At 37.3% G+C, this 23,877-nt stretch overlaps 1 protein-coding gene across 5 annotated transcripts in view; it reads right to left on the bottom strand.

Moving 5' to 3' along the window:
- The window catches only part of CHN1 (chimerin 1), a 225,180-nt gene that overhangs the window by 65,334 nt on the left and 135,969 nt on the right, over positions 1-23,877 (bottom strand). For 4 of the 5 annotated variants that reach the window (XM_035007713.1, XM_035007715.1, XM_035007716.1 and 1 more), the window contains one exon: positions 17,387-17,675. In XM_035007713.1, coding sequence (XP_034863604.1) covers positions 17,387-17,675 — 289 coding nt within the window. Of the gene's footprint in view, positions 1-15,332; positions 15,411-17,386; positions 17,676-23,877 lie in introns of those variants that run through there. The other variant, XM_035007719.1, reaches the window with a different exon arrangement.

Here is a 23,877-nt window from a genome sequence, read left to right as displayed (position 1 = left end):
AAGGAAGGAAGGAAGGAAGGAAGGAAGGAAGGAGGAAGGAAGAAAGGAAGGAAGGAAGGAGGGGAGGGGAGGGAGGGAAGGGGGAAGGGAGGAAGGGAGGAAGGAAAGAAGGAAAGAAAGAAAAGAAAAGAAAAGAAAAGAAAAGAAAAAAGGAAAGAAAGAAAGGAAGGAAGGAAGGAAGGAAGGAAGGAAGGAAGGAAGGGAGGGAGGGAGGGGAGGGGGGAGGGGAGGGAGGGAAGGGAGGGAAGGGGGAGGGAGGAAGGGAGGAAGGGAGGAAGGGAGGAAGGGAGGAAGGGAGGAAGGAAGGAAAGAAGGAAAGAAAGAAAGAAAGAAAGAAAGAAAGAAAGAAAGAAAGAAAGAAAGAAAGAAAGAAAGAAAAGAAAAGAAAAGAAAAGAAAAGAAAAGAAAGAGAGAGAGAGAGAGAGAGAGAGAGAGAAAGGAAGGGCAGACAAAGTTCATGGCAATTGTAAGACTCACTGAATTCTTCAGACTCATAAATGAATGCCTGTCAGGATGACTCTAGCCTCCTGCCCTTGAGATATTTGATACAAAGAAAATGGCTACTTTCTTATAATGATCATTCCTTAAAATATCTTATATCATGGGTTTTTAAAAAAGTAACGGTTGGCCAGGGGTGCAAAGAAGAGGGGCAATTTAAATACTGTTTCCCCATTTGACAGCCAAAATGTATGCAAATATGAACTGAAAACATGTTAGGAAATTTGTGACAACATAGGTATCTTAGCAACATAGCTGACTAGAGAATGAGACTGAATTAAAAACATTTGTTGTGTTAAGAGAACAGGTGCCACCTGAAACATAAAGGACGCTCAGGATTCATGACCTGCCGTTTTCAATTCTAAAGATGGTTGAAGCATTGTGTTTAAATGAATATGGAAGACCAAAACAATTATTATTGGAGGAAGAGTGCAAAGTGCAATGAAAATTTATGGATGAATAAACCCCCTCTGTAATGATGTTAGAAAGAAAAGGGAATTTGCACAGTATCTACCATTAGTAAGCTTAAAGTTCGATTATTTTCTTCCCAAGAACTCAAACCCACAACTTGTTATAAAACTGCAAGATGAAAGTATTTTCAAACGCATGTCTTAATAAGGAAGACATTAAAATAAGAAGTATGATATTTAAAAAAATAACTTGCCTAAAATATCTCCTCCTGCAGGATCAGCTGTAGACTTTTTTCCTTTGGATGATTTTTGTTACATTTTTTTTCACTGTTAGAAATATCAAACCATGTCATCAGTTGAATAATGTTTCCTTGTTGTTTCCATTTTTAAAAGAACCCAGTCTTTGAAATATTAGGTACAGCATTTAATGCATTATTTTATACCAATGGTACTGCTTTTAAGGAACAACAGCATGTTAAACTAGTTATTGTGGGTCACATATTTAGACTTTTTTCCTCCTAACTCTGTCTCCTCTGTTGTTTTTGCTGTAAATTACATTAAGTTTAGAGTTTTACACCTCCTCATTTAAAAAACTCTCCAAAAGAGAGTTAGTGTCATTCAAAATGATGTAAAAGGTATGTGGATTCCTTTTAGGGATGGTTTTCTTGAGCGAAAGTATTGTTAGAGTTGCAAGCTGAGGTAGCTGCTTTTTCCATGGAATATCATTTTTAACTTGGAAGAATAATTAACATAAATATTAGTTATTTAGACTTGGCATTTTCTCAAAAATGAACAAAGTGAGCCAGCCACCTCAAGGAAAACAACTGACTGTCAATGATAAAATTCAAACTTTAAAGTGAAAAAAAAGAATTTTGGAAATTCTGTATCTGTCATCCTGAACATACCACCTGTTTCCCACCACTTAAATGACTTTTCTGATGAGATCAGTGATGATATTAACAAATGTGATTTTTTGATATCGTATAAAGAAATGTGTCAATGTTTAGAAGATATATAGAACTCAGTGAACCAATATTTTCCAAATGACCAATGCATGATACTACAAAATCATGCACAGTTGGAAGATCCAGAGTTCAAAATAGATCAATGGATTTTAGTGTAACAGAGTAAGAAATTCGTATTGTGAAGGTTTCAGCTAACACCACTGTGAGTTAACCTTTAAGAAATTGTCACTTATCCAGGTATATATACACACAGACACACACACGTGTGTGTATTGCATATATACACACCACTTATTCAGGCATGCATGTGTGTGTGCACACGCACACACACACACAGAGGCACATAAATATACATACACAATGGAATATTACTCAGCCATAAAAAAGAATGAAATCCTGCTATTTGCAACAACATGGATGGACCTGGAAGGTATTATGCTAAGTAAAATAAGTCAGAGAAAGACAAATACCATATGATATCACTTATATCTGGAATCTAAAAAAAAAAAACAAAATAAGTGAACAAACAAAATAGAAATAGATTCATAAATACAGAGAACAAACGGGTGGTTGTCAGAGGGGAGCAGGGTGGAGAGATGGACAAAATAGGTGAGAAGAATTAAGAGGTACAAACTTCCATTTACAAAATATATAAGTCAAAGTACAACATTGAGAATATAGTCAATAATACTGCAATAACTTTGTAAAGTGAAAGATGGTGACTAGACTTTTCATGGTGATCATTTTGTAATGTAAATAAATGTTGAATTACTATGTTGTGCACTTGAAATGAATATTATTGCATGTTAAGTATACTTCAATAAAAAACACATTACCATTTATGTAGTTTTGGTGAGATATCAAAGACAAATATCCACAAATATCTGAAAAGGCTATTTAAATACTCCTTACTTTCCCAAATGCACATTATTTGTATGAGGTCAGATTCTCTTCATATGCTTGAACTAAAATAACATATCACCACACGGCGCGCCTGGGTGGTGAAGTCTGTTAAGCGCCTGACTCTTGCTTTTGGCTTAGGTAGTGATCTCAGGGCCCTGGGACTGAGCCCCGCGTCGGGCTCTGCACTCTGCACAGAAACTGCTTAAGTTTCTCTCTTCCTCTCCATCTGCCACTGCCCCCCACCTCTCTTGCTCTCTCTCTTCCTCAAAATAAATAACTAAATCTTTTTTTAAAAAGTAACATATCACCACAGATTGAATACAGAAGCATTTGAGAATCCAGTAGTTTCCTCAGCATTAAGACATTAAAGAGGGGCACCTGGGTGGCTCAGTCATTAAGCGTCTGCCATCGGCTCAGGTCATGACCCCAGGGTCCTGGGATCCAGCCCCACATTGGGCTTCCTGCTCAGCGGGAAGCCTGCTTCTCCCTCTCCCACTCCCCCTGCTTGTGTTCCCTCTCTCGCTGTGTTTCTCTCTGTCAAACAAATAAATAAAATCTTAAAAAAAAAAAAAAGACATTAAAGAGATTAACAGAAATGTAAAAAATACCACTCTTCTAACTAAATTTGTTTAGTAAAATATGATTATCTTAATAATAATGCTATTACGTTAACATGCAATGGGCTTATTGTTTTTTAAATGAATTACCAGACATTTAAAAAATGTTTTAGGGCACCTGGGTGGCTCAGTTGGTTAAGCGACTGCCTTCGGCTCAGGTCATGATCCTGGAGTCCCGGGATCGAGTCCCACATCGGGCTCCCTGCTCAGCAGGGAGTCTGCTTCTCCCTCTGACCCTCCTCCCTCTCATGCTCTCTGTCTCTCATTCTCTCTCTCGCAAATAAATAAAATCTTTAAAAAAAAAAAAATTTTAATTTCCAATATAGTAAATGTCAATAGGTCTGACCCAAAATTGTTGAGGTCTTCAACAATTTTCAAAGTGTAAACAGCTCCTCAGTCCAAAATGTTTGAGAACCACTTATCTAATCCATTACTTATAATCTTTACTGTGCAATGGGATCTCACAGAGTCTCAGTCTGTCTCTCTTTTGTTCTCTCTCTCTCTCATATAGAAAGACACATATATTGGGGCACCTGGGTGGCTCAGTTGGTTAAGAATCCGACTCTTGATTTCAACTCAGCTCATGATCTCAGGGTTGTGGGATCGAGCCTTGAATTGGGCTCCAGGCTCAGTGGGGAGTCTTCTTGTCCCTCTCCCTCCCGCTCTGTCTTTCCCCCACCCCCACCTCCCGCTCACACACACCCTCTCTCTCTCTCAAATAAATAAATAAAATCTTAAAAAAAAAAAAAAAGACACATATATTAATGGGTGGCTGGACCCCATACTGAATCTACTGAATCAAAATTTCTGCAACCATCTTTATTGTATATAAAGTTTCATTTGTGAGGACTTTGATCTGATTGGACTCTGATCAAAAACTATTTATGACTGCATATTTTAGAACTTCCCAAAAGTTTAGTTTATATTATTTTTTTCACTTTCATTACTTTATTTCTCAAAAATATTATCATTAGTAATAGTATCTTTAATTTTTTTTCTTTCATATTTATGAATGCTAACCCTTATTTATTGTTACTGGTTTCCCTGCTTCTAAGAGATACCACAGAAAATGATACCACTGTCAAACTGTGTTAAAAAGACAAGAGGGTTTTTGTTTGTTTCATTTTTCTTTTTATGTTTGCTTCTAAATTATAATAAACTCTCTATAGTTTTACATATAGTCTCTAGAGTACTGATTTGAAAAACACTTCAGCTGCCTTCACAATCTTATTTATTTAGGAGGTGACTGTCAACTCAGAGGTCTTTTGTCAGTTTCAAAGAGCTAAGTAAACTTCAACTTTGACAAGGAAATGTTAATGAGCACTTTGAAGACTGAAATGATGAAAGCCTGAAGATGTCAATGTAAATTTAACTGCTGAAAATGTAGAAGTGTGCTGACTTTTCTTAAGTGCAACATGCTTATCCTAAATCTTAGTTGCAAGTATATTTCATTAATACACAAATAAGCTATGTTAATCATTTAATATGGTCCGATCATAAAAACTTTAAAGAAATTTATACAGATTCCATTCTAGTAAGTATACTGTGTTTAAAATTCACACGTTGAATTATTGATGGTTTTGCACATTTATGTATAATTACACTATCACATAAGTTTAAAATCTTTTCTTGGGGCGCCTGGGTGGCTCAGTCATTAAGCATCTGCCTTCGGCTCGGGTCACGGTCCCAGGGTCCTGGGATCAAGCCCCACATTGGGCTCCCTGCTCGGCGGGAAGCCTGCTTCTCCCTCTCCCACTTCCCCTGCTTGTGTTCCCTCTCTTGCTGTGTCTCTCACTGTCAAATAAATAAAATCTTTTTAAAAAATAATAAATAAAATAAAATCCTTTCTTATTTTTGTTGTTCCTATGAAAGGAACAAGACTATTTGGATTTGTACATTTTTGTGGTAAAGATAAAGAAAGGAGGTTAGTTCAAGGTTTTCTTATTCTGTAAATGGGAAGCTTTTTATTCTTTTAACATTTGATAAGTTTATTAAAAATAAAAAAGCTGAACCTAAGCATTGCAGTTCTAGTGTGATAAGCCTCAGTGGGTGAAGGACCCATCTAAACCTTGCTTCAACTGCCTTTGGGCAGGCTTCCAAGGTGTTTTAACTTCTTTTTTGAGTAATCCAATTACTCAAAATATAGTGATCTACTTAGTTTAAATACTGACACAGTCCAATGTTTCATCTCTATGATGACACCAAGGGACAGTTGGTGGAAGGGTCTGGTTGTCCTTTGTGATTTCATTCTTAAAAATGAAGTATGTACTATTAAAACACACCCCTAGAATTCCTTGATAACTCTCCATAAACCTATCATCCCCAAAGATACCCATATTATTATAATACCTACCCTCAAAAGGATTGCTGTAACGATTAAAGCACATAATCTGGTGAAGTACTCAGCACACTTTCTGACGTATAGAGGCTCAATAAATGTTAGTTATGTCTATTATTATTTTTAGTTTTACAACCCTTAGACATGTTTATTAGGGAGCTAGAAGAGACTTTCAATTTCCTGAGGCCATAGGAAATTACGTCACTGGCTCAAATCCTACTTAGTATCAGAGCCAAACCTGTGCTTAAATCTGCATGTTTTCAGCCTATCTTCCTCTTAGAATAATAAGTTCTCAGAAGTATAGAGTCTTAAGTCTGAAAAATCTCTTGAGGGTTAACAAAGAGAACTTATGGGTTGTGAACCATGACAGCTAGAAGGAACCTGAATGTCAGCTATGAAGCTGAGTTCTTCATCTCAGGCCTGAAGAGGTTATGATGTGCTTAAAGTGACATCATTAAAGTCATAAGACAAGCAGACATCCTGTCCCAAGTGGATGCCCAATAAAAAAAATTGTTTTAGGTGTGTGCTGGAACGGCTGGATAAATAAGAGATAACATGATCATCAAAGCTCCCTTTGAAATACTTGTTTTTGAGGAGCACAGGTAGATCTTTCTGGAAAACAAATCTCAAAAAATAAGGAATTAAAGAAAGAAATAGCATAAAGAGAACATCTGAACCAGATGCTGTGGACTGCTCCGAAGCTATGAGCAAACACTAACATACATGGTTACAGAAAATCTTTTATGAGTCTTAACACCAGATCAAATGTTAAAGATCCATCACTATTTAAGTTCTTTAAATTTTTTTTACCTTAAAAGTTTAGAATATTTTTGTATGAAACCAAAAGTAAAAAAGTAAAAACACTTGTTTAGAACCTATTATCACTATGAACTAAAAAAATGTATATGAAAAAAATTACCCCCTCCTCGGTAACAATAAATGCTGCTTCCAAATAAAAGCATTTGTCACATTCACTAATTAAGCAAAGGCATTTTAGGGTCTCTACCTATAAGAGACAAAGGGAATTCCCTATTCAAATTGAAATAAGTGATAATTAGAAAGTTATGTACACAAGATATCAAAATAGTTCTGGCTTAAATAATAGTTAACAGTTGTGGATAGTGGGGCTACGGGTAATCCTCTCTTATTTTTTTTTTAGTTCCTATTTTTCAAATTTTTTATAAAGAACATGTATTTCTTTAAGACTGGGGGGAAAAAACGCTCTTAAATTGATTAATTTGATATATCAACACATGATTCCTTTTTTAAATTTCAGAATAGTTTTAGGGGGCACCTGGGTGGCTCAGTCAGCTAAGTGCCTGCCTTCGGCTCAGATCATGATCCCAGGGTCCTGGGATCAAGCTCCGCATCAGGCTCCCTGCTCTGCTGGGAGTCTGCTTCTCCCTCTCACTCTGTGCCCCCCTCCCACTTCATGCCCTCTCCCGCTCAGTCTATTTCTCAAATAATAAATAAAAATTTTTTTTTTAAATTTATTTATTTGACAGAGAGATAGAGAGCGCAAGTAGGCAGAGTGGCAGGCAGAGGGAAAGGGAGAAGCAGGCTCTCTGCTAAGCAGAGAGCCTGATGCGGGGCTCGATCCCAGGACCCTGGGATCATGACCTGAGCCGAAGGCAGCCACTTAACTGACTGAGCCACCCAGGCGCCCCAATAAAATACTTTTTAAAGAAAGAAGAATTTTAGGTAACATGATTGGACTTGTTCACACTCACACACACACACACACACACACACACACACATAGGTATAAATAATATATACAAGCATAACATGGTGAACTAGTCTGTGTAAATAAAACATTTCTACAATTCTCTACTGTTTTCACACTCTAGTACTCCCCTCTCTCCACCATTACACCCAGTCCTCCCAGTCTTAAGAAACACTAGACCCCCGCAAGGTGGCCAAAAAACCATGTGGAATTCCAAAAGAGGGTCACAAGAAAAACGTCTCTGAGCTCCTGAGATCCGTTTGGCTTAGAGAACAGTTCCAGATCACTGGAAAGCCTACTCTAGTCAAACTGCATTGAAATAGATTACTAAGATTAATATGCAAATGATTAAAACTATCTTTAAGAAATTAGAGTGAAGTCAAGGTTCTGTATCTATTAGCATTCCCCTCATTCACTCATATACCAATAGTGTGGTCTGAGGAAGACAGGAAAAAACTTAAAACTATTTCTCCAGGAATTTATACAACCCACAGTCCACACATGGGAGCCTGTTATACAAGACAGTGTCAATCTTCACTTGGGACTGGGCAGAGAACTCTAGTCTACAGGATTCTTGAGTGGGTTGTACCTGCAAGCTTTTAAGGATCATAGGGAGAGATATCTAAATGCTGTAGTGGTCTCAATAAAGCTGAAAAAAAAAAATGCTCAGGGCTATTCCACAGGGAATTCTGCAATCCTGGCCACTGCCACACACAATGCCTTTTCCCTTCTGAGTAGACCGAAAGGAGGGAAACAGAAATGGCAGTTTTTCTCATTGTGGTACTTGGTTCTACGTGGTACAGTGCACATCCAGAGAGTCGACACCGTCAACTGTGACTGACGAACATCTGCTGTGGGACCTACTCCAGAGAGGAAAGGCCAAGAGACGGCCAGTGATCAAAGGGGGGGCTGGCTGAGGGCTTCTGGCTCAGGTCCAAGATGGAGCAGAGCAGAGCAGATCTTCTTCCCTGAGAATCCTCTCTCATTGTGGACCTACATTTATTTTCACATTAAAAAGTGAAAAGCACATGACAGGACTGATGGTTATAGTGCCTTGCAATCCGTACTACACATCAATAATTCTTTTTTTGCCCATATTTCCCTAAAATAACATGACCTGAGAAATGTTATATCTAAAATTAAGATAAGAAAGGTATTTAATAAGATGATGTATTTATAATAAAGAGACAAAATGAAGGTAAAAAGTGCTGTAAATGTGGAAAACTAAAACATTAAATAGAATGCCACCTGTCACAGCAACACATTACCATATGATCCAGTAATTGCACTATTGGGTATTTACCCAAACAATATGAGAACACCAATTTGAAAAGATAGGCACCTCTATGCTCATTGCAGCATTATTTACAACAGCCAAATTATGGAAGCAGCTCAAATGTCCACTAATGAATGAATAAAGAAAATGTGTTCTATGTGATTCTATGCTGGGAGAATCATCTATTAAACCTCCCACCATGAGGGATGCCTGGGTGGCTTAGTCAGTTAAGCATCTGCCTGCCTTTGGCTCAGGTCATGGTCCCAGGGTCCTGGGATCGAGCCCCGCATGGGGCTCCCTGCTCGGCGGAGAACCTGCTTCTCCCTCTCCCTCTGTCTGCTGCTCTGCCTACTTGTGCTCTCTCTCTCTGCGTTAAACAAATAAATAAAAATCTTCAAAACAAAACAAAACAAAACAAACAAATGAATAAAGAAAAAAAGACAACCCAAAAAACGATACAGAAACTATCTCTTAACTATAGAGAACAAACAGATGTTTACCAGAGGGGAGGTGGGGGGTAGTGAAAGAGGTAAAGGGGATTAAGGGTACACTTTTTTTTTTTTTTTTTGAGTGAGAAGGGGCAGAGGAAGAGGGAGAGAGAGACTCTTAAGCAGGCTCCATGCTTAGCACAGACTCCAACTCAGGGCTTGATCTCATGACCCTGGATCATGACCTGAGCCAAAATCAAGAGTAAGATGCTTAACTGACTGAGTCACCCAGGTGCCCCAAGGGTAGACTTATCTTCATGAGCACTAAGTAATGTACAGAATTGTTGAATCAGTACATTGTACACCTGAAACTAATATAACACTGTATGTTAACTATACTGGAATTAAATTTTTTTTTTCAAAAGAAAAAGCTTCCTAAAACAAATAAAAAAAGAAATTATCAAAGATGATGCTTAAGTTGTAAAATTTAGGTCATCAGCAAACCTAGAGCATTTAGTGAATTTTCACTGAATGGTTTTAGAAGCTAGGGAAATATGGAGGATAACAGAGCTGATTCATTTGAGTTACTGAACAAAACAATGAACTAACATAGCAGCACACCTAAAAGGAGACATAAACAAGGGTATGACAAGTTGCCATTATAGATGTCTAGAATTTCTTATTGAAAGAATCAATTTTTGCAATATAATGCCCAGGTTTGAGCATTTCTGACCACATGTAGTAACTCAGAGAAGACCCAAGAAGAGTTAAGGACTAACTTATGAGGCCATATGAAAACAATTAAGTTCTCATAACCTGAGTAAGGAAAGGCTCAGGGCATGGCTATGATTTCCAGTCTCTGAGAAGTCTAAATATCAGAGAAAGAGAAAAGGACTCCAAATATAAAGGGAAATAGGATGGAGCGAAAAACATAAGATGAACATTACAGATCCAAATCATTTAGCATGAGGTCTAATACAAGGATTTACTGAAACTGGAAAGTTTTATTTTAGAACTGCCCACAGAATTGGTGTGTGGGCAACATGGGAAAGCCAAATTATTGCTTGATAGTCTCAACTTGTTTTGGACCCCAGAATTGTTACTCCTAAAGCCACCAGAGCTGATTTCTGTTTCACGAAGTTAAATGGATGGGCCACCAATGATTATTTCCCCACCAAAATGCGAAAGACTCTGAAAAAGCAATTGTGAAAGAATTTCTAATAGCTTCCTTTTCCAACCCTCAAGCCAGTAATTTAAGATTTTATTTAATTGGCTCATGTACCCAAATTTTCCAAAACTGCAGCTGGCTTGGTGAATTACAATTTGGTCTTCTGTTGGCCTGGTTTTTGGAGGTGAGGAATTGATGTTTATCTTCCATTTTCATCTTTCCACCTGGTTTTCCCTAATGGCTTTCAATTACTAATTCTTTTTGTGGGTGATAAGATGGAAGAACAGATGAGATTGATGCAAAAAATGTCCTGGGCCCCATTTGAGTTTTCTTTAATTATTTTGAGATTCTCTTGTGGGGTCTAGATTGTCTCCAACACATAACTGATAACTATAAGTTTGGGGAGATGCCCCTCTACCCTTGGCTTCTTTGCATATATCCCTGAAGAGGTGCATCTAGCCACCACCTTTCACAAACTATTTCATGTCATAAAGACAATTTTTCTGTACCTCAGATGTTTTGTGGAATTAGGAACATTCTAAGGATTCTGAGTTCTTTTTTTTTTTTTTTAAAGATTTTATTTATTTATTTGAGAGAGAGAATGAGAGACAGAGAGCATGAGAGGGAGGAGGGTCAGAGGGAGAAGCAGACTCCCCGCCGAGCAGGGAGCCCGATGTGGGACTCGATCCCGGGACTCCAGGATCATGACCTGAGCCGAAGGCAGTCGCTTAACCAACTGAGCCACCCAGGCGCCAGGATTCTGAGTTCTTAAAGGAAAAAATATAGAGTAGGAAATCAACTTGAATTACTCTACTTTCCTTTCTTAGTCTCAGGACTGATTATATTAGGGCCTTGGATTTGGCTAAATTCAAAAAATATACTCATTTGTTCATTTGGTTAGTCAACAACTTGTATATAAAATCCAAGGTGCTGAATCAGAGGTGAAACAATACTAGGGGACTTAACCTGGAGTGGAGTGGAGTGACAATGAAACTGGAGTAGAATGACAGAATGTTGTATTGATTTCTGATCCACAATTCTGAAAAAGTAGTGTGCTTGTCTACAAAAGTGTCTTTTGTGATCTGCTGGGCTATTAGAGAAGCAAACTCAAATCAGAGTAAATCCAACTTAGTACTTTCTGAACTGTAATACTATACAGATTATATGGGCAGGTTGCCTCTTGCTATCAATATGCCTAAGTGCTAATTAAACAAGGCAGAAACAATAAAAACATTAACATGTAAGTTCTTTGAGGCAGGGCTTATATCATGTACATCTTTTATCCCTTCCAGAGCCTAGCCTGTTTCCTTACAAACAGGAGTCATGCAATAAATGTTTAATTAAATGCAATTAATTTTGATAGGAGATGAGTTAGTTCATGGAGACGAAAGAAGAAATGGGGATGATATTTCTGCAATGCTTTTAAAAAAATATTTTATTTATTTATTTATTTATTTGAGAGAGAGAGCGCACAAGCAGGGCAGAGGGTGAGGGGGAAGCAAACTCCCCTCTAAGCAGGGAGCCCGATGTGGGACTTGATCCCAGGGTCCTGACCTGAGTCAAAGGCAGACACTTAACTGACTTAGCCACCCAGGCACCCCTGCAGTGCTCTTTTAACTTATTTATGTTCCAAGATAACTCTTGAGTAACAAAAAGAATTTATTTATATAGACAGCTCATGGAAGACTATCTATAAAATGAAGTGTAAAGATGTTAAGGCAAAGGAAGGAGAGGGTTTGCCTAGCTGGAGTTAAGAGAATTGTTAGAAGTCAGGGGAAATCTGAGAGATGCTAATGGGATGCACATTTAATAAAAGTTCACTGGCAGGCGAAGAAGCCGGGAGACTTTACTTGTCTTATATTCAGGAAAAGTTAAAATACTGGTCAATGCTAAAATGCAAATAACCACAGAAAAATAACATTTTAGCCTTAAAATCCTAAGCACATTATTGGGCAAAGACACATGCCTCCTGATTAGACACAATTAGAGGTATCTCAGCATTACTAAAAGAGAATCTCCACTATTGGATGAAGGAATTAGGAGCCGTCTGATGTTATCTTGTGAACCTGGAGGGCACTTTAAGCAATGAAAACATGCATCTTCAAGAGAAACCTGAACATGGTGTTTCCAGCATGGGCTGGGGGAACAGTTCTCAGACCCACGAATGGGCATCTGGTTGGTGATCGCTCTGATCACAAAGTGCAATAATGTATCACATACAAGGAAGACCACTTTACAAAATTTCATGAATACTCATAACCACCAGTGTAATGGAATCCATAGTCCTCATTTTAGAGACTGGGGTGAATTGAGACCCAGAGAGATTTAGGGCTTGTTCAAGACCACACAAATATATACTTATATACTGACTATGTAGGATTTTTTTAAAACTCTACTTGATTCTTTTTTTTTTTTTTTTAAGATTTATTTATTTATTTGAGAGAGAGATAGAGTGCAGGGGGTTGGGGCAGAGGGAGAGGGAGAGAGAAACCCAGGCAGATTCTGCGCTGTGCTCGATCCCATGACCCCGCATTCACAGCCTGAGCCAAAACCAAGAGTTGGGCGCTCAACTGACCGTGCCACCCAGGCGTGCCATAACTCTTACTTGATTCTTAAGAAGGATATTGACTGAGGAAAAACCCACTATTAGAAGTTCTGCAGGGCAATTGCAGTCTTCCTCATAAATTGCTAAACTGATTTTGTAATATATGTGCTGCCGAAGCGAGCACTAAACTGACTTTTTAATACAAATAGGTGATCCTGGGCACATCTGGCATCTCTCCAAGGGCCTATGCACCCCTGGAATGACCAATCCTAACCCTGAACAAGCCACAGGGGAAACGTGAGCATGGAAATTCAACTAGGGAAGAGAGGGATGGATGTGGATAAAGGCAGCGTTAGGAAGGAGATGAACAAGAGGAGCACAGGTTGGGGAGGAATACAGAAGGGGAAAAAAAGACAGGTCTTAAAGAGTGGGAAAGCACAAAATCAAGAAATCAATTTTCTATAGATTGCTTCATATACATATAAATATATATGTGTATATGTATATACACACACATATATATGTATATTTTAAGCAAAGTAAAAACATTTAGAAGAGTTGCTTTGTGGGAGAATGAGACAATTAGCAGACCAGACCAACTGTGCCCCATTCAGCATTCCCAGGGACATGGAGTCCCATCACTTTATGGAGGTACCCTTTATGACAGGGCCCTGATTACAATTCAACTTCAAATTTCACAAGGCATTTCAATATATTCTCAGTCTGGTGATGCCCAAAGAAGTCCTTAAAAAGTGGAATTTAAATGTAAAAGAAATTCCTTAAGAATAAATTAATATGACAGTATGCCAAGCATTGCAACCATCCCAAACTTCCAGGGGAAGGAACCCCCCCCCCCCCACACATGGGTCATTTGGCTTGGTGCAGTTCCATAAAACCAATAAATGGATTCTGCACACCCTTGCCATCACAGGTCATTCTAACGTGAGAAAGTTTCAGGGCTTAGAAGACTAAATCCAAAAGTAAAGAGGTTCTGGCTAGATTCAGAGTTCTGACTCATCGCACATGTTTCTGAAATGCAAATTATATATTTGACAGTTTATATTATTAACAGTTATGAGGCATTTTTTAAAGCATGGAAATTACATTAAGTATAAAATCATCATAAAAATTGTTGCATTCAGCCATTGGTCCAGTATCTGTTGAAGTGAACATACTATATTTATTACTTGGAAAAAGAAACTATTCAAATATAGTTCCAAGATAAATTTTTAAAAAGCCACTAATAAAAGCTGAGCTCATGGCCAGTCTGGATGCTAAAGTTAAGCCATTTTAGAAGAGAAGGAAGTCTGGCTTTTCAACATGCTACAACTTCATGATTAAATTTCAATGTTTTTTGAGAAAAATTTTAAGTTTTAGACTGATATTACAAGTTAGAGAAACAACTTAAACAATTTTAAAAAATGACATAGATGTCACTCAGAAAAAAATTTCCCCCCTCACAATAGGCCGTGAAATTTCCGAGGGACAGCTAAGAAACTTCAGGATTCACTTCTTGTGGCAAAAGAACTTTATGGCCATAAAACCATCTTGACAACCTTCCACAAAGCTCAGATGCTCAGCTTACACCTTAAGGACTGAAAAAAAAAATACACATGTAATTCTTATCCTTCAATTTTAGAACAAGGGAAGATCTTAAGAGATCATCTGGTTCAAAATTTCCCCAAGTGGATTTCATGAAACATTATTTTCCTAAATAATTTTCTGAATAGTGGTGGGGTGATCCAGATGAGTTTGGGAACATTCCTGGAGAGTCATAATACGTGTGAGGTTATTAGTGAAACTCAGAAGCCCAAAGAAAAGAAATAGGTAAGTTAAAAAAACAAAACAAAACTATTTTTTACCAAACCTATTTGAGCACGGGGCCCTTTCTGCAGCAAGTAATTATAATGAAAATCTTGTAAAATTACTGTCTAATAGAAAGCCCCTTCTCTGTGAAGAACCTGAAGCCCAGACAGGCTAGGGGATTGTCCCAAAATGATACAATTCGTTGGTGAATAAACTAAAAACAGATCTCCCTTTCAAGACCCAACTTTGGTGCTGTTTCTAGTACCGTGTTCTCTCTCTCGTACAATGCCTACACTCCCTGAAGGATCACAGACTATAACAAGAACCACATCTTGGAGATCATCTCTCCAAAGCCCTCTTGTTAAAGATGGGGAAATACAGTCTCAGAGAAGTGAAGCAATTTGCCCAAAGTGACCCATGAAATCAATTCCTGTAGTAGAACTGGAAGCTAGCTCTTAATTCCAACACCAGACACCTTTCCACAGCAGCATACTAGCCCCTGCAACATCAACACTTTTTGCCTCTGAGGAAAAGGCAAACCCCTCACAGACAAGAGGGGCTTTAGCTATTCAGGACCCAGTAAAATATTTATTAAACCATACTTGTGGCAAGAGATATTTTAAATCAATTAAACATGATTGTCTTTACTTACAAATGTCATCAACTGTGACAGGGAATCAATGTTTCAAGCTCTTGAACAGGTCATCATCCCTGTCCTGTTGGATGACACCTATAAATAAAATAAATCTATTTTTGAGTGAGTAGATTTTAAGCCAACTAGATTTAAGATGCATGCAGTTTAAAGCAAAGAGTAATTTTTAAAGTGATTCTTAATCATGTACTGCTGGAGAGAACTAGTTTCCAATGCCAGCTATTTCACTCTATGTGGCTATCACTGGTCATCAGCACAAGACAATGCAGGTGATGTAACACGTAATGTTGCCAGAATACATGGGCAATCATGGATCCTAGAGCTAAAAGGGTCCTCTAGGCATTATCTACCTCAGTGTCTTTCCTTTGTGAATACTATTTTCTCTTTGTAGGAGGGACAACCAAGACCCTATGAGGTTAAATGACTAGCCCAGTGGGAAAGAGCTAAGTGTCTTTAGCTGAAGTTTCTTGATGTTGAAAAGTATATCCAGAACACATTAGCAAAGGTTATCATTAGGTTGATCAACTCTAAAAAACCTACTGCACACACTGTAAAAATATTTCACAAATGCTGACTTAGAATATCCTATCATAGCTGCATAAAATATATTTTCAATATTAGAGATATTTAAATACAAGCATTACTGAAAAATGCCATGAATGGAAAATAACCAAAAGTGAGAGAATGGGAATTAGAGAGTGAAAAGAACAATATTAAATATAGCATGCTTTTAGGATTCTAAATTCTGGTTACTTCCAAAAAAGATCTGGGTTCCTAACAAATATATGAAAACCATTTTCTACAATCTATAAAATTTCAAATCTTGGTTTCTCTGTAGCCACAAAGTACCATTTGAGTTAGATTTGCCAAAAACTAAAATTTAGGCTAAACAGTGAACATTTTAGATTTCCATTCTGTACCTAAATACTTTAAGACAATTGGAAGTATTTTAGGATACCATCTTGAGGTAATATGGCTGTTAAAATAACATTATCACCAAACTCAAGTGCTTACTATGTGCCAACCACTGTTTGATTATTTTACACATACTATCTCCTTCAATCAATTCTCACAACAACTTGATTATTACTATAATTTTGCAAATAAGAACATCAAAGCACAGAGAAATTAAGTAACATGAAGTAAGTTCACACAACAGGTAAAATGGCAGAATTTGCACACAAATCTGTCTGATGACACACTCCAAGCTCAAATCACTATGTAATACTGCATTTCTTTAACATGGCAACTGGAAAGTCTCAAAAATATAAGAATGGATCAGGACAATTCCAATTAGAATACATAAAATTCTCCCACCTACATCCCACACAATATAAAACATCAGGAAATTCACTCTTTTTCTTGGGGATAAGGAGGCAGCTATGGACAATTTTCAGAATGAAATAATATTAACGCCAAGGAATTGAAACTTCTAATGTTAACTTTAAATATATTACAAGATATGCCAAATGAAAAACTTAAATTGTCTTTTATAATTAAAATAAATCTCTCTGATTCAATTACTTCTTAAGAGTCCATAAGGAGATAAATGCTGTTACTCAGGACTGACTGATTCTCTAAAGAGTGTAACTATTATTGATAGACTGAATTTAATCCTATGTATTTTAAAGTATGGATAGATTATCATTTTGCTAAAGAACAGAACTATTTATAAAGAACGAAAAAGTAGTCTTGATAGATTATGCGACCTCCTCAACTTCTCATGTAATACAGCTATCTTTTCTTGACCGCAGTTATGTTTCTGACCCAAAATCCTGAATTTTTTTTTTTTTTTAATTAGGGGACATTTTTTTTTAACATAGTTTTGAAGCCATGAAACTGATGAAATAGGAAATAATATGGAACACAAACATATACCTGACATAACTGAACAAGAATTAGATATATGCAAAGCTCAGCACCACCGAAACCAGACATCAGGGAAAATGCTCGTCTTTTTCAAAGCTCTGTGGAGCCACCCTCTTCTGAAGTCATGGCTCTTTCATACGGACCCCGAACGGAAGAAGATCAAGTGTGGTTTCATGGTAGCTTACCCTTTTCTCTGACACCCCATCCTGGCCTGTAGAATCTCTCTCATCATGTGTCTCTTTCAGGACTGGCATATGTTTTTGGTATGCTGGCTCTCTGTTTAAGGTTGTGTATCCTATGTGCTCATAAATTGGGTTTATCGTCATCTTGGCAATGTATTCTGCTGCCTTGGTTTCAATATAGAGAGTAATCAATCCATCAGTCACCAGATCGTGGATGGACTCAAAGCGCTTCTCCCCAACGAAGTGCTTTCCATCGTAGTACAGCCTGAAGTTTCTGGTTTGACTTCCAAATCTGCCTCAATGAAATGGGAAAGATGTTTTTAAGAAAAGCAAGCAAGTGAATTCTTTCTGAAAAAAAAAAAAAAAAAAAAAAAGAACAAAAAAACCTTTTGCTTTGTGTGTGTCTTCTTTGTTAAATAAACTGTGGCTAATCTCTATGAATCGTCTGGAATATAGAAAATAAAACTTTTGAACACAAAGAATGAACTTGCAACAACTAGGGATAACTAGCCAGATGCATGTCTCCTCTAGAAGGAAAAAAATGTTCTTGTTTATCTTTTTAAACCACTTCATTATCCTGTAGGAAAAATGAGGAAAAATAAAGCTCATATCCTATTAGAACACATTCTATATTCAATTGGTCAATTCTATCATAGATGAAATTTCTATATTAACATGTTCTCTTCAAGTTGATCAATAAAAATATTCAACATACTACAGACTCCAGCGTTCATGTCTTTTAATGGGAAAGCTCCATTTAGGGCTCACCTAAGTATTATGCCAGTAATCATTTAAAGTAGAGCTGATTCCAGAACCTGAGCCATACAAGCAGGACAGGAGGGCAACAGAAACATAGTTTTGTGATTTCTAGCCACGGGTCAATGACTTGCTCTTCCCTATTACATAATCATTTTTCTGTGTCTCCTTGTTGAGTCTAAGCAAGAAATACCTGCAATATATATATATATATATATATATATATATGGCATAGAAGTCATAAACTATTGGACTCTAGAGATTCTGTTCTCACTTTTGGGTCATGTTTTGGAAACATACTTTAAAAATTGGAGAATAATGGTTTAGTTTTATGATAATTTCAGTATTTTGCTTCCTGACTTTATGAAAGCTGATGTCACAGGGCACCAAGAACCACAACCATGGTCTCTTAAAGGCAGTCCCAAGTGAGCCTAATTAAAAACTAAACAAATCAGAAACAGTATATTTAATTTAATTGTTTAAAACACACAGAACAACAACAAAAACAGAACAGAGGTGAACTAAAATACTAAAATAATACCCTGTTTAATACTAAAATAAAGTGTTTAATTAGGACCACAAATGTATGCAACAATATTATTCTAGTATAGGTTATATTCCAGAAGGACAGGACTTAAGATTCTACTTTTAATATATCCTTAAAAAAAGAAAAATTTTTTTATAATGGTTTGAGGGTATCTCTGTTTCTGTGGTTCAAACTGAACTTTAGTAATTATTTAATCTAGAACCCAACATTCTATCTATGATGGTCCTTCTACTAAAATAAAATTTATCCACCTTTTGGTTCTTTAAAAGCAATTATATTTTGATTTAGATTTATACTCAAATAAATGATCCATATAATTCCAATTTCCCATTCTCCATTTTCCTGTAATGTTACATATTTCTCCTGAGTAAATTTTAAGTCTGAAAAATTGGAAGGTAAAACTTCTACACCAAAATTAAATATAAAAGTTTTTTTCAGTTTAATATACTGTTTTTATAACATATTATCAGGTTTTGGGAAATAAACATGGAAAGCCACTTTATAATTTTTATAAGATTCTTAACAACAATAATCACTCATAACACTGTTTAACATGAAGTCCTTTTATATTTCAATTGTATTCAGAGGCATTTCAATGAAAGATTAGACCATTTTACTCCTAAGGGGTTTATGATTTTACAGTGCATATGACACTTAAACTAAAGACTATCCAGGGCACCTGGGTGGCTCAGTCATTAAGCATCCGCTTTCGGCTCAGGTCATGATCCCAGGGTCCTGGGATCGAGCCCCACATCAGGATCCCTGCTCGGCGGGAAGCCTGCTTCTCCCTCTCCCACTCCCCCTGCTTGTGTTCCCTCTCTCACTGTATCTCTCTGTGTCAAATAAATTTAAAAAATCTTAAAAAATAAAAATAAAATAAAGACTATCCAAGCAGTGGTGGCAGGAATTTGTCACTCGAATTTCTTCTAAAATCTGAGCAGTATGGGAATGTCGGGCTGGAGGGAAGATGGCTGGCTTGGCCTCAGTTAGATTGAAAGAGCAGAGAAATCTAGGGTGCTTCACAATGGGCCTATTCCTAATCCAGCCAAGGAAAGTATTTCCTGGCTACCTCTAGGTACTGGGCAAAAGAGACTAAGGAAATTTGTCCTTTCCTCTTATCATAGCAACTTTAAGAGACCCTACAAACAATTCCCAATTCCTCCTCAGTCTGCACTTCAGCTTTAGACTTCCAGTCCAATCAAACTTCAAGTCTTAAGCAAGGTGATCAGATAACGAAAATAACTCATAATATGGGTTGATTTAAAACTTAACCTCAAAGGACAAGAAAACGAATTTCCATTTTGGAATTATGATTGATTTTTTAAGAAAGCTGCATTATTTTTACTTACAGGAACTGTACGCTTTCTTTGCCTACCCTGTACTGCCCTCTCTTTACTTTGGAAGTTACATAAAGAACAGCATCACAGCATAGACCGACAGAGTCTTCGTCTCTTCTGTGATTTGAAAGGCATGATAGAAAAATCTTTGAGGAGGATGAGGAATGGATGTGTCTCTTCTACAAAAAAAAGAGCCATAAAAGGAGAGATGCCAAATCTAAGAGCAAAGAAAGAATCCTTCCTTGTAAAAGTTTACCTCTTACAGACTGTCATTTATGCAACATTTAACAACACACCCAGGAACCCTGTTAAATATTAGGTGCTTCATAATAAAGTTCCTGTTCCCTTGATTACCTCAATAGGAAACAGATATACATAAAAGCAAGTCAATACAAACACAAGATGAAACGCTGAATTTTATTTATTTTTAAAAGTCTGTTTTGGGGTGCCTGGGTGGCTCAGTCGTTAAGCATCTGCTTTCAGCTCAGGTCATAATCCCAGAGTCCTGGGATCGAGCCCCGCATCGGGCTCGCTGCTTAGCAGGAAGCCTGCTTCTCCCTCTCCCACTACCCCCTGCTTGTGTTCCCTCTCTCACTGTGTCTCTGTCAAATAAGTAAACAAAATCTTTTTTAAAAAAGTCTGTTTTAGTATTTTTTTAAAGTAAACTTTACCCCCAACATGGGGCTTAAACTCATGACCCCAAGTTCAAAGTTACATGTTCTACCAACTGAGCCAGCCAGGTGCCCCCAAATGCCGAATTTTAAAGAGTTCATCTTTAGTTTGATTCCTAAAAAATGATTATAAAAATGCATATAGCCTTGGTCTTATACAGAAAAGTTACATTTCTGTGCAGTGATTCATGAAAGCAAGTGAATCCAATGTCTCTCTCACACTATGAAAACGAAGGAACTCACTGCTTAGTAAGGTCTCAGAGCTATACTGCTTAAGTCCAAATGCAAAAGCACCATTGGATCTTGAATTAGAGTTTGACCAGCGAAAGGCAACTGTGGGGTCCTGTGTTTTTAATAGAAAACCTTAGGCTTTCGGTCTACGGCCATACCACCCTGAACGCGCCCAATCTCGTCTGATCTCGGAAGCTAAGCAGGGTCAGGCCTGGTTAGTACTTGGATGGGAAAACCTTAGGCTTTCGGATCAGACAAAATAAGTTTAAATCCTGGGACTACCACTTTTTAGCTGAGTGATTTGAGAAAATCATTCTTCAGATTCTGCATCTAGAGAACAGGAATAACGTCACTTCTCTCCAGAAGGTTGTGAGGATTTCATAAGCATATTTAAGTCAAAGCTAAGTACATAATAGGTTCAGGGAATGGTAGTTCCCTTTCTCCTTCTCTGTTAGGTAGGCTTCTGCAGAGAATGACAGAACATGTATCAAACAATGAAGTAAAACAGAAAAGAGAATAACTATGCACCGAAGGGGGCTGGATGAAGGACTGCTAATACAAATAACTTGTTCAGGCCCATCTCTGAACTGGCTGCTTCTACAGTCAACACAAGGCAAGGACAAGCGTTCTGTGAATTTCCTTCATGTTCCTGAATAAGTTTATAGCACCTGATTGAACAGAGTGGAATCACAGCAGAATGCAAAGAGGGGAGGAAGGGAGAAGAAATGAGTCTTTGCACTACGGCCTGTGAGTCAGGTCTCTGAATTCAAAGACAGTAGTCAGACTGAAGGCAGGACATGTGAAATGGATCTGGTGACACCAGCTGAACTCCACAGTATGGAGAACTGACTTGTAAAAACTGTTAAAGCTAAACCATTTTCCTCCATTTTTATAGGAAAATCTTTCTTTTCCTCTTTTCTTATATTACCTGCATCTGCCCTTGCTTTTTTATAGTTGTTCCCTCTTTGGTGAACATATTTGAGGCTGTACAGGACCAACTCTCACCTAGTTAGAGTTCAACAAAATTCATGTCTCCAAAGTGGTACTGTGGTTAACAAATAGAAGAGAGACTGGGATAATGTGCTTTGAACTGCTACTGTTGTAGTACATAATTACCACTTTCTAGAAATGTCTTTTTCTCCAGTGATTTCAGGTTTGGGTTTTCATGTTTTAAAAAGCTGTTTAATGCTGTGCCCAGTTGCATTCAGATGGATTTCAAAATATGTAATTCTAACATCTAGCTTTAAACAGTGAACAAAACCCTTAATACCATCCTTTCTATTTTTTAGAAGTAAACTGTACTCAAAAAATTCAGTCTAGAGGTACAAAGTGATGAAAATATGTACCAGGAATAGCCTTTGGGATTCTACTTTACTTCTTCTAAAACCAAGAATTAGTTCTGATTTGAAGTCAAAGTATTTGAAAATATCTCTTCAAAGGAAAGCTCCAAGCTAACAGATGTTTTCTCTTAACAAAGAAACATATACAACGCACTTGTCTAAGTTAACAATAAAATGTTAGAACTATTTCCAGAAACCAAAATGCAAGAACAATTTTATTTGTCATAAATACGTATTTGTGTATTGTTTACCAAAGTTAGAGAAGCTAATCAAATGATGAAATACAAGAATCTCATAAATTTAATCATATATACACCCTTCAAAGAAAGGTTAAAACAGGGACAAGAATATGATGAGGCATTGAGTTAAATACTAAAAAATGAAAGGCTGAGGAAGAGAGAGCATAGCTATATACAGTTTAAAAATATTTTCTCCTTTAGAACCTTTGTTAGGATACTGTGTTTGTCTATCTGGTCCTATAATTTTGGATGGTGGAATGGGGCAAAAGTATTAAAATATGTGAACTCATGATGATAATCCCTTGGCACAGTAAATCATCTTCAGTGAACAAAGCAAGCCAATGTGCCTAACTAAACCTCAAAAGGTGGCACCAGGCAAGCTCTGGAAGGTGGAACTGATATAGAAGAATGAATTGAAGGTCTGCTTAAGAAGCAGTAAGATCTCCCCCACAACACACAACTTTTGCAATCCTGTCTTCAATGCCACCCCTTCCCCCATGCTGGTGGATAGGGTAAAACAAAGACACTGTGAACTGAGGGACACCAGACAGAGTTGAAGAGAAAGGTGCTATCCTGAAAATTAAGTGAAAGTTTTAAATATTGAAGACTGCATCCCCCATCTTTCTTTGTTGCCAGATTCTCAAAAGGCTTGCACTTTTCACGATAGGAGCCTGGGAGATTCTGCTCTGGGATATCTGATCTGCCCATCTGAAAAGACTTAAGATCACCCTCTACTTTGCTGGTTTCTTTCAAGCTCTTAGAACTACCAGTCAGCTTTTTAGTGCCAAGTAAACTTAAATATGAACAGTTAGCCAAGGACCACCTGATATCTGAGGAAAGACTCTCTCACGAAGGACAAAGACAGATAAACAGAATGGGAGAAAACTGAAGGAGAAACACTAGGATGCTATAAAAGAGGAATAAATATAGAATACATAGAAAAAATGAAGATACCATAAATGAGAACTTTAAAGGAAGAAATGAAAGAAAGTTGAGAAAATTTTCAAGAACAGCAATAAGATGGAAATAGAGAAAAAAATAAGATAATCAATCCAAGAAGTCCAACATCTAAATAATAAGAGCTCTAAAAACAGAGAGCAGAGAAAACAGAAAGGGAAGAAATCCAAAAAGATAAAGAAAATTCATTAAAGTTGAAGGATACAAGTTTATACAATGGACAATTAAAATAGGCTCACACCGAGAAGGTAAATCTGCAAAGGTATTCAGTGAGTAGTCCAGTAAATGCAAATTAAATCTTCAGATTGGTAAAACCTAACAAGTCTGAAATACCATGCACCAGCGAAGATACAGAGTACCTGATATAACCAGCACCTGGCATACCGTTTAACAAAAGGGTTTTATATTATCTAGTA

This window comes from Mirounga leonina, unplaced genomic scaffold, assembly GCF_011800145.1.
Source record: "Mirounga leonina isolate KUSES-001 unplaced genomic scaffold, KU_Mleo_1.0 Mir_151, whole genome shotgun sequence".
NCBI classification, from domain to species: domain Eukaryota; kingdom Metazoa; phylum Chordata; class Mammalia; order Carnivora; family Phocidae; genus Mirounga; species Mirounga leonina.
The sequence above is the reverse complement of the archived record's forward strand: the minus strand, read 5'-3'. Positions and strand labels throughout refer to the sequence as shown.